The 11495-nt window shown below is 42.0% G+C and overlaps 2 protein-coding genes across 3 annotated transcripts; both read left to right on the top strand.

Annotated features, from left to right (window-relative positions):
* The first annotated feature begins 921 nt into the window (after positions 1 to 921).
* LOC148652602 (histone H3.3A) lies at positions 922 to 4236 on the top strand. Its single transcript, XM_088599529.1, has 4 exons — positions 922 to 1077; positions 1848 to 1985; positions 2426 to 2579; positions 2875 to 4236. Exons 2-4 carry the CDS (start codon positions 1858 to 1860, stop codon positions 3001 to 3003), a joined length of 411 nt encoding a protein of 136 aa, XP_088455655.1. The 5' UTR covers positions 922 to 1077; positions 1848 to 1857; the 3' UTR covers positions 3004 to 4236.
* A 1156-nt stretch (positions 4237 to 5392) lies between these two features.
* On the top strand, positions 5393 to 11094 carry LOC148652601 (uncharacterized). 2 transcript variants are annotated; one of them, XM_088599528.1, is made up of 4 exons: positions 5393 to 5498; positions 7224 to 7364; positions 8931 to 9068; positions 10554 to 11094. In XM_088599528.1, the coding sequence occupies exons 1-4, from the start codon at positions 5457 to 5459 to the stop codon at positions 10872 to 10874; spliced, it is 642 nt and encodes a 213-aa protein (XP_088455654.1). In that variant the 5' UTR covers positions 5393 to 5456; the 3' UTR covers positions 10875 to 11094. The 2 variants fall into 2 exon arrangements, with proteins under 2 accessions (XP_088455654.1, XP_088455653.1); XM_088599527.1 differs by having other exon boundaries at positions 5395 to 5498; positions 7197 to 7364.
* The last annotated feature ends 401 nt before the right edge of the window (positions 11095 to 11495 follow it).

The raw sequence follows: 11495 nt of genomic DNA, 5'->3' as shown, positions 1-11495 counted from the left end.
TACTGGAGTAAAATACGGAAGGAGACCCCAGGTGCAGCTTTAACACTGACAGGATTGTCTTGCGATGAGGGTAATGTGTGTACCGGGCAAAACTAAAGCACAGCAGGCGCAAACAACCCATCCGCTGCTCCACAGTTCGTTTTGTTATACGAGTTTTGTGCTTTTAATGTAAAATGCATTTGCATAACTTTCGTTGTGTTTTTTAAATATTTAAATGCATTTAAAAATAGAAAACATGTCATTTGTAAAGCTTTTGTCTTTTAACGTGACATATAAAGCTATTTTCGTTTAATAATGAATGGCGGTCAGTCTGGTGCTGTGTAAGCTTTAGTCTGGAAGCCATGTTTATTGTTCACGTTTTAGAAACATTGTGGTTTTGTTCTCAAAACCAGAAGTCTGGTTTCTTTTAGGAGAATCTTTCCAATTTACCACGCACAGTGTATTAACTTCACGTGTAACGATATAAAGCAGCAAATATTAAAGCTGCATCGCTCAGGAACAGGGGCACTATGTTTAGAGGACAAAACATTAAAACTGGCCATTTTGTTTCAGTCGTTTTGAATAGGTAAAAAACTAGTTGTGCCATAAGTGAAACCATCTTGGTGAGCATGTTAAAAACTGCATCCCAAAATTACAAATCTAAGATGCTGGAATTCGTATTGATAAGTGTGGAGCAGTCTATTTTTTACAGATGGAACGAAATTAACTAAAATGTTTATGTTTAGCTTAGCCACATGGGAGAGGAATAAAATTAACCAAATGACAACTGTGAGGCTCCAGCAGCGAACGTTCTTATTGGTCACAGTTCCTCATTCAGGAAGCCAATGGGACATTAGCGTGAACAACCAATCAGGTGTCATCATTTCATCCAATCTGCTTGTGAGTCTCCACACCTTCATCCAATCGGCGTAAGACTAATGCGAATAAAAAAACTTTTGATACGACGTCATTGGAGCTATAAATGGCAAAAGTGAAGGAGGGGGGTAGGATAGTGTTGTGAACCGTGGGGTGGGAGGTTTCGGTGGAGCTTTTGGAGTAATTCCCCAGCACAGACGACGCGGATCGTACAGCGAAAAGGTACAGTTTTTCAGTATTTTTTTAAAAGCTATTTTGATATCGATATGTTGCTGTCGAGAAGGTCGTTGTTCCCCGTAGTTAATATTGGGGTGATATTATCTCCATTACCTGGCTGTACCCCGGTCCCTCGATCTCTTTCGGCCTCCACAAGGTGGTAAGGAGCGAGGCTTTGACCAACGGTCTTTGGCCTCATAACGCAGGAGGAGGGACGGTGGTCTATGCCCGGAGCCTGAAGTGTATCGCCGCTTGCTGGCTCAAGGTCTGCACGATAACGAGGAGTTACCGTGGGGGAGAGATCGATGTTTTAAGCGAGTCGGTTAGGGAGACTTGCAGGAAGAAAACTCTTCAGGCGAGGATGGGGAGAGACAAAAGACCGCAGTACGATTATGTAAGCGGGCGGTCTCGGCAGCTAGGCCTGGCGGGGATGTGGGCTGTTCGAGCGCGTTGCCTCCCAGCGGTCACGACCGCCTGCCGGGGCCGCAGCCCGCTCCGCCGTGGGGGGGGGGGGGACGACTTCACGTTTTACAGCTGTTGCGATTCGAGCTCATGTTGCCCTCGTTTGAAAGAATCCATTTTAGAATAGCCAGTTCCGCGCCGAGCTCTCCCTGGGGAGACGGGGGAGCTAACCGTCTTTGTATGCCGAGTTCCCCCCCGGTTCGGTGGCTTTGAAAACTGCTGCTCGTTTTTGTTTTTTAAATCGTCAAACCGGGGATGCCTGCATGGGTCGCGGGAGACTCTGTTGTGACCTGTTGTAACGTTCGCGTTTCCAGGTGAGTGAAGATGGCCCGTACTAAGCAGACCGCCCGTAAATCCACCGGAGGGAAGGCGCCGAGGAAACAGTTGGCCACCAAGGCCGCTAGGAAGAGTGCGCCCTCTACTGGCGGAGTGAAGAAACCCCATCGTTACAGGTAAAACTTCCACACACCCCTGTTCAGTATTATTAAAGTGGTTATACGGGTTTTTTTTACTTTACCTCAGGTTTTGTGAACTGAGGTTTGTTTGAAATGGGAGGTAAATATCTGTTATGCTGCCTGTCAGCCATATCGAGATTAGTGGTTGCGCTCTGTTTGTTATATTTCATCTTTTAAAAACACCACTACTGCTAAGTCAGTAATTGCCAGCCCCGAAGGAATTGCTAAACACTTTTTAAAGGGAACCAAAAATTTGCCCTCCAGGACAGTCCCTCTGAATGTAATTCAGGCAGATGCTGAAACTACCAGGCATGTGGGTTGGCTTTGTGCCTGACTGAGGAAGAGTTAATTCTAGGATTTGATTTTTGACTTGGACTGACTGCCATTTCTGTGGAAGCCCAGCTTCTGTGCCAATTTTTTCCCCCCTTTCTGCCCAGGCCAGGAACCGTGGCTCTGAGAGAGATCCGCCGTTACCAGAAATCCACTGAGCTGCTGATCCGCAAACTGCCTTTCCAGCGTCTGGTGAGAGAAATTGCTCAGGACTTCAAGACTGACCTGCGCTTCCAAAGTGCTGCCATTGGTGCCCTGCAGGTAGGGTTTGTGACTAGATTTGGTAGTGATGGGGGGGGGGGCTTCAGAAGTTTAGGGTGCATTGTTGCCATCTTTTAAAGGCCAGTTTATCGATACTGACAACAGTTGCCAGTTATTTTATTGAGGAGCAGGTTTAAGATGCTGGTGTATTCACATTTTAACTAGTAGCAAGGAGACCTCTGCTTGTCAATAAGTGTGCTTTGAGATATTGTTAACCCTGCCCTTGGGTAGTCCTCTTTTAAAAGGTTCCCCTTGTTGTAGCTGTTAATTGGCATTAACTTCTTGTTTTTTGCAGGAGGCCAGTGAGGCATACCTGGTGGGTCTGTTTGAGGATACCAACCTGTGTGCCATCCATGCCAAGAGGGTCACCATCATGCCCAAAGACATCCAGCTGGCCCGCAGGATAAGGGGCGAGAGGGCTTAGAGAAGAGCCTCATGCCTAGCCTCTGAAACATGTATCATACCTTATTTACCACTTTTTGTGGACACTTATTTTATCCTTCCAGTTTTTAAGGTGTAATTTAAGATTTTTACTAATTGTCAAGTCATTCCACAAATCTAACTCAGGATGAGAGCGTACAGCCTGTGGCTCTGGCACTAGTGGGGATATCTTGGAGTGGGGAGTATGCTGCATTCTCGCCTAAGACCAGTGAGATGACTTTCCACATCTGCCTTCTGGGCAGATTGGTTCCTGTGATGTTTAGGTCAGTGTGGCAGCATATCCTGCTCACTTAAAGAGAATATGGCAGCTACAGTTGGTTACATAAGTTCCAACATGTAACACTAATTGGCATGTAAATGTTTCAGTTGACTGGGTATTTGTATTACAGAACCATGCTATTATTTTTGTAGTTCAGTTATTTTCCTATGAAACTGCTTTGATTGTGAAGCAGAGGGCTTGGTTTTTCTTTTGGGTTTTCCTTGTAAGCTGTAGTATTGCAGTTATCCTGGCTCAGGAGTGCCACTGTGTTAACTGCTCAAGAACCAGCAGTTCTAGCCCCACAACTCATGAGCCCACTTGTGCCCTGAGCTCTATTGGGTTCTTGGTGTTCTGATCTTGGTAACAGGCTGGAAGTCTTCATATGCAATACAGACAGCATTGATGTCATGGAGGGGCTCCCAGATCTGGGGATTGACCCCCAGCTGTTTTTTTTTGTTGCAGCTGAGCTGTTGGATCATGTCGAGCCTACAGCAAAATTGGCAGAATTTGTATTTTTGGTATTAAAGAAGTTTTGGCTGTTGCCTTTTTTTCATCTGTTGAGTTTGATATGCAACTCCAAAGTTATGTTGATTTTAAAACATTGCAAAGTTTCCAATGTGGCAACTTCCTCTATCTTAAGAGCTTGGTAGGAATTGAGTACTGCTGGTGTGTGGTGGGTGCTGTCGGCACATGCTGGATCTTCTAATCCCCGATGGCTGAGCTCCTTTCACTTGCAATAATCCCACTCTGACCAGTTAGTTCCTCCCTGTACAGAATGGGAGGCTGGTTACTTGTGTCACTGAGATGGTTATTGTGTGCAAGCAGGCACCTTGAATAGTCCAGCCTGCTTTTTGTATTCTTTTTTTTTTATGTAAACCTTGGCAGCTACAGTTTAACACTATTTATGATGTTCTGTTGTCACATTGTAGTAGTCTTTGTATTAAATGACTTTGCGAATTTTGGTGTCTTTCTGCTTTTTCTTGGAGTAACACCTAACTAGTTTGTAAGGCAAACATGGTGTTTGAAGTCAAACTGTGGTTTCACAATTGCAGTTGATGTTGCTGGCATTTGGACCATTTTCTGGGAATTGCTCTGGTCTTGTTTCCTTGTACCAATATGGCTTCCCTTGCCATCTTTGCCTTGCAGCCATTTCTCTGGTATACATGGTTTGCAGTATAGTAGTATTAATATTATAAACTTCAGGTGGGTAGCTGCGTCAGCATGCGTAGGCTGCAAAGGAACAAGTAATAAGTTTATTCCATGCTGGGGAAAAAACAAAGAGAACACAACGTTTCGGCCGTGGAGCCTTCTTCGGGTGTCCACCTTCTTCTCACCTGAAGAAGGCTCCACGGCTGAAACGTTGTGTTCTTTCTTCTTTTTTTTTTTTTTTTTAGCATGGAATAAACCTATTACTTGTTCCTTAATATTATAAAGCACTGTTATGGTTATCTGAAATATTCTAGAGAACTTTTTTTTTAACTACTTCATCCAGTTCATGGTCACAGGGAGCTGGAACTTCACCCAGAAGGGTGAGTAAGACCTAGACATGGTGCCAGCCCATTACAGGGCATACACTGAGAGATGGCGGGTCAGTTTTCCACACAAGCCAGTTCTACTGGTCTGTTTTGGAATGCGGGAGGAAGCTGATGCACTTGGATGAGACAGGCAAATGTAGGAGCTCCACACACACAGTGCCTCTGCTCTAGAATTGAACTGTGGTTTCCAGTAGTGCAAGGGAGCAAAAGTGGCCACTTCACCACAGTTCAAAGGTCCAAGATGGGCTGAGTGGTCTCTGCTGGGATGTCCCTGTGTTTTAATCTTGACCTTAACTCTACATTTAAAGTAATGGCACAATATCAGGAAGAACAACAAAGCAGGTAATGTCTGCAAAACACAAATTCTAGAATCCTTTATGCCTAGGGTGAAATTTGTCCTTAAGATCATATTCTTTTTCCAAAACCAATCTCATTTTAAATTGCAACAAGCTTTGTTTATGCTGAACGCGCAGTAGCATATTCGATAAATGACATTTTCCTACCAAACAGGCTAAAACGCAGACGCTGGCCCATTATGACGTTTAGACGTGCAGGTATTGTGACGGCAGCCTGTAAAAGTGATCACGTGTGGACAATTTCATAGTATTGACAAGAATGTAACTAAGGATACTTCTGACAGACATGGAGGGGAAGTTCAACAGAAAATCAATTTCAACTACTGGGGTAAGTAATTTTACCTTACCCATCGTTTTCCATAACGGTCTAGAATTAATCAAATACGAGGTTGTAGCATTTTGGAACGATCCCTGCATAAGCGGAGCACAATTTGGAGATGTTCATTACCCTATAAGCGGGTTTTTGAAATGGGGAAGGGAACCGGAGTACCCAACACGTCCATTGGCAGAGAATGGAAACTCCACTCTGTCTCCCGGGAAAGAAACGAAACCAGGACCGAAGAGCAAGACGCCACTTAGTGACCTTATTGTGAATCAACATCCGTATTAGTGACCAATACAAGCTGTCAAAAGTTAATAGCACATACATTTGAACAAAAGATGTATTGTATCTGGTTTTAACCTCTGGTGCGATTGCTTCAAAGTCAAAAGCGCCGCTCAATCTGTTAACTTTTTGTTTTTAATGAACACGATTTGGTTTGCGACAGTGAACTACTCGGGACATTGTGAAGTAAACCATATTATTTTTTAAAACAACAGCCAACAGTCTAACAAATACAATTAAACCAACGCACAGCTTATTCTTAATTTCTTTGTATCTTAAGCAAAACATTTTTAGAAAACGCTTATTGCAACTGATAATTAAGAAAAATGACTGTTTCCCATAGCCTGTCAATGGCACTAAACTAGATATAAATGGGAGACGTTGCATTGGAGTTCAAGGTATCAAGAAGGTATCTAACTTTGTACCGTATATTACCCACAGATATACAAAATGAACATAAATAGGCTACAAACAAAACGTCTTTTAAAAAATCTAGCTTGGTAGTGAGTTGATAAGATCCTCATTCAAGAGCCCCCATTACCTGTAAAGCGCTTTGACTGGAGTGTCCAGAAAAGCGCTATATAAGTGTAAGCAATTATTATTATTATTATTATTATTATTATTATTATTATTATTATTATTATTACATTGAATGCACACCGTATATTGAATACAGATACCGTATATTACACACATACCACAAGTGTTGCAACAAGTAAAGATGTCTGGAGTTTTGCTTTGATCGCTTGTTTTTTGAAAATTGGAGGCGTAACTTCGATATTTGTCGGACTTCGATACGTGTTTCCAGACCTGCTGTGATTTGACTTTCCAGCTAAAGTGCAGGGCGAGCTGAGCTGTTAATAGATTTTATTTCCTTGTCCTGAGTCAGAAACTGGAAACGACAGAACAGTCAGAACATTGAAAATACACGATATACGACGGTCCGTACAAATACTGATTTCCCTTACGAATCTGTATTTGGACCGCATAAAACCTGTGACTACCCTCTTGTACGGAACAGTGAAATTATCTTCCAACAATACATTTTCAGAGTAAGAAAAAAGTTTTTGCAGCACACGGAAATTTAATACTGGCCTCTGCATTAATCACTTACTAAATTGCACAGTTCTGCATCATAACTGCTACTGGACTCTTAGCACTACATTACAGTTACAGCACTACAAAGGTTGAACCATAGAGGGTGGTTCAGTGGAAATAAATGAGTAAAACCTCTGTTAAAATGCAAAGTTTAAAGAGACCCTGTGACTTTACATTTACCGGTGCTTACAATTATTATAAAATGCGCATTTCGCAGACCTAAAACTAAAATCTTCTCTGAAAGAGTACACACTGTAGATGAAGTCAATGTGCCCCATCTGCCTCACTACAGTTCTCTGCCTCACTACTTATGCATTTGAACAGTTAGAAGTGAGTTTTCTTACTGTCCAGGCTAACACTGAACACTGGGGTAGAGACGTTAGTGTGAGAGAGGAAGGGATCAGGACTCTTACCCACCGAGAGAGGAAAAAGACACAGACCTGGGCAGAGGATGAGAAATTCCTTGCGGATATGGAGCAGCTATTGGAAGAGGTGAGAGGACTCTCTCTTCCTGGTGAGCACACTGCAGCCATTGTACTGTTACTATTGTGAAGACATGCCACACTATTTGCATTATTCTTACAAAAAGCCGCAGGGCTTCACCTACGACTTGACAGAAATCCTGGTAAATGTTCTATGTTGTGTCCGGTTACCCACAAGTTGTACCATTACAATGGAAACATCTTAGCAAGCCTTCTTACTCTGTGACCTGTTTACCATCCTGGCATGAAATCAAAATGGAATTCATGGAAATGTGATTGCTCGTGACAGTGATAGCCAGAACTCAAAATTCACAAACAAATACTCATGTTTTCTTTACCTCCTTGGCTGTAGAAAACATGGAAAAATCCCCACCCCAGCCAATTAGCCTTGTCCCCACACTAACCCAGTAATCAGTTTAATTAAGGCCATGAGAGCCCAAATAAGAACATAAGAATGGTTATGAGAGGAGGCCATGTGGCCCATCTAACTTCTTTGGTAGTTAGTAGATAATCTATTTCAAGGATCTCATGCAGCTGTCTCTTAAAAGAAACTAGGGTATCATCTTCACCAACATGGCTTGTCCCCACACTAACCCAGTAATCAGTTTAATTAAGGCCATGAGAGCCCAAATAAGAACATAAGAATGGTTATGAGAGGAGGCCATGTGGCCCATCTAACTTCTTTGGTAGTTAGTAGATAATCTATTTCAAGGATCTCATGCAGCTGTCTCTTAAAAGAAACTAGGGTATCATCTTCACCAACATGGCTGAGTAGCTTTTCCCATACTCCCCAACCCTTTGAGTAAAGAAATAGTCTTGGTATTAAATGCGTGATGATGAAACCCTATGGCTCTGTAGGGATCAGATCCACAGCCCTTTTCTGACTGACCCTACAAAGCAATGGCCAGTTCCACAGAGCTTACTCAACCAAAAGGACAGTTTTCTTTCCAAGTCTTAAAGAACTATAAACATTCAGGAGACCAAGCAAAGCTGCTTGTCTGTAGGACACCACTGCTGTATAAAGGCTTAGGCTGACAGCAGACATCACTGAAAAAATGCAAGATGCATCCATCCATTTTGTAACTGCTTCATCCAATACAGGCTTGCGTTTAGCCGGAGTGTATGAAATAATGGGCACAAGGCAGGGTACACCCTGAACGGACCAGTCCATCACAGAAACGCTGACCCTCATTCTCTAAATTCAGTTGCGCCTTCTAGTTAAATATGTCACATTTCTTCTTTACACTTTTCAGGTTATTGTACTCTAAGAATGAAAAAACTCCTGTTTTTAGAAAAAGTACTAAAGTACAAATGTCTCAGCATCCGGTATTAAGAAATGCTCCCCAGTGCCATGAAGAAAACAATATTGACAGTAGACAAATTTCTGACATTGGCATCAAAGCCAAGAACAAAGAAACATTATCATGGTCATAGCATTTGAGTGTTGATGTACCTGCGTTAATAATGCGAACATACATGGATAATTTGCTCATCCCCTACAAGTGCTGGATTTTGGATTCATCTTTTTTCTCAGGGATCAGAGTAGATTGAGGAAGTGTATTTTGTCACTGTCCAGGCAGACGCTTTAGTGAAAAGAGAGCAGAGGGCCGCAGATGCCAGAGATGGTATTGCCCTGCGCAGCAAAAGGACAGCAGCACAGAGAAAGAGAGAGAACGAGGAATTCCTCAAAGAGCTGGATCAGCTGCTGGATGAGGTGAACAGCAAAACATAAGGTTACAAATGGCCCCCATCTAGGGCCATCGGGCTTTTTGTAGCTGATTCTGGCCAATTCTTGTAGGAAACCACGGCAGCAGTTTCAACAACATAACTGTGTAAAAATGTGATTCCTGATCTCAGTCTTAAAAGTGTTTTCCTTTAGTTTCCAATGGTGTCCTCTGACTTATGTTTCACTGATGATTATGAAAGGGTCGATTGATCTGATTTTGTCAAAGCCTATGAGAATTTCCAATACTTGATTCTTCAAGTCTTCTACTGGTTTTCTCAGATCAAGATTTTTTTATCCAGTATCTGTAAGGCATTCCTGTTAAGCTAGGAAATATATTAGGTGACTCTTCTTTGGAGTAGAATTCCTTGTTATTTATAGAGGATGCAAAACATAAAAAAGAAGGGTACACACTCATAGCTTCGTTAGAATTTAGTAAATCCTGTCAATGTTTAATGCACAAAAATGCCTTCTGGAAGCATGGGAAATGACCATTCTAATTAGATGCTTTCCCAAAAGTAGAGAATTAAATGTCATTTGATTTTTGCCACAAATTTAAGCAAAGCCTAGAGGTCTTGATGCTTTATTAACTGCTGACAGTTTATCAAGTGCTGCCAGAAAATATGCAGATCATACAAGTATTGGACCTCTGTTGAGGCAAGCGTTTATGTCCTGAACTAAAGTTTTTTTGTAATGAAACATTAGCAGAGCTGTTTGATTTTATAATGTAGTTGAGGTTCACATTTCAACTGTTTCAATCAACATACATTGGAGAGCACCTTATTAACCCTGTGTGTTTTTGTTCCTTTTTGAAATATTTAGTTGACTAACAATACTAATTATGTATTGGCGCCTTTAAACTAAGTCCCTTCAAAGGTTTGGATTTGATATTTTGTGGTCTAAATTAGTTTTGACATAATTAATGTGACTCACTTAGCTGAGAGAATGGCAGTCAAGCCGTGAAGATACAGTAAGCATTCCTAACCCCCCTCATTAATTTGAGGATTGAGCTAGGGAGATGCTAAAAAGGTGTAGATGGGGAAGTAAGGGGAATGCAAAAGAGATACGCAAAGGGAGACCTGGGTGTGACTTATATATGTAGGCAAGCTGACATGTGACATGTGCAAGATTAGGATTTAACCTTCCTCCCAAACATTGGTTATGAATTTAATTAAGGTACAGCACTGGTGTCGCAGAATGATGTAAAACCTCAGACGTACATGTTGCTCATGGTTAAAAAAGTGCCCCTTTATTCTTTCATCTGATTTAAATACTACATTAAACAACTGCTGTTTTTTCATTTACTATAAGCATGTACTGTCTGTATACAATCCCATTAATAATGATTAAGTGCAGGCACAGATCATTATTCTGATTTCCTGTGGTGACAGGACTTTGAGTTGTTATGTGTCAAGGATTAGATTTTGAAAATGGATTGAAATTATAGGAATGTATTTGTGTGTTTTCTCTATGCAGCTTGATGAAGACCCCTGGGATGAAGGTGGCAGCCCAAGCAAGGATGGAAGTAGGGCTGCTCCTCAGATGAAGGAAACCGCAATGACAGATGACACAGATGACACAAATGACACAGACCAAGACCTTGAGAAGCTAATGGACGAAATTGAGAGGACTTATGGCCAACCTGCCCCGCTGTCCGAACCTGACAGCAATGACCATGAGAACAGAAAGCAAGAATATCCGAGCAACTGCTCTAGACCCGAAAGCAAGGGCAACAGCACTGAGGCTGACCACATAGGAGAGGATGACACTGAAGGACTGGTCAGTGTTGAAGCTTAGCAGGAACTTCAATCCAAAGCTCAAGACCGAGAACAGAAATGGACATCTTTGAATTCTACAGCAAGGACGATCAACTTTCACAAACAATTCTCTCAATGCATACAGAAAGGGGAAAGGGAGCTTTCTCTGTATAGATAAGCATCCGAGCAGCCATTCAATACTGTGTGTGTTTGTGGAACACTTACTTTGCACAATAAGCAATTAAAATTTGGCGAAATTACTTTTCACAGTAGTTCTTTCATGATTAGTGATGTACAGGACCTTCAGGGTTCAGGTTGATCTCTAACACCCCATCTGCAGTCTAGTGCTCTGCAGTTGCTCATTTTCACTGCTGCTCGTTACTGTAATGGCTCAGGTGTATAACACAGTACAGCCATTCTAGACCCACGGGGAAAAGTTTTTCTGCTGGATCAGCATTATAACAACAACACTTTTTCATAAAGTTAATGGAGACACAACTCCTTTAGTGACAGAATCAGGTCCCTTGAAGTGCAGTAATTGGTGAAGCAAAGATGAGCGGTATCTGAAACCTTATATTGTCTGTGGATTAATTTATAAGAATCTGTTTCTAAGACCGGTGTCTCTCAAACTAGGTGCAAAGTTGTGAACTTTGTGAAAGTA

Source organism: Lepisosteus platostomus, chromosome 11 (assembly GCF_059453375.1).
Source record: "Lepisosteus platostomus isolate fLepPlt1 chromosome 11, fLepPlt1.hap1, whole genome shotgun sequence".
Classification (NCBI taxonomy): Eukaryota; Metazoa; Chordata; class Actinopteri; order Semionotiformes; family Lepisosteidae; genus Lepisosteus; species Lepisosteus platostomus.
The sequence above is the reverse complement of the archived record's forward strand: the minus strand, read 5'-3'. Positions and strand labels throughout refer to the sequence as shown.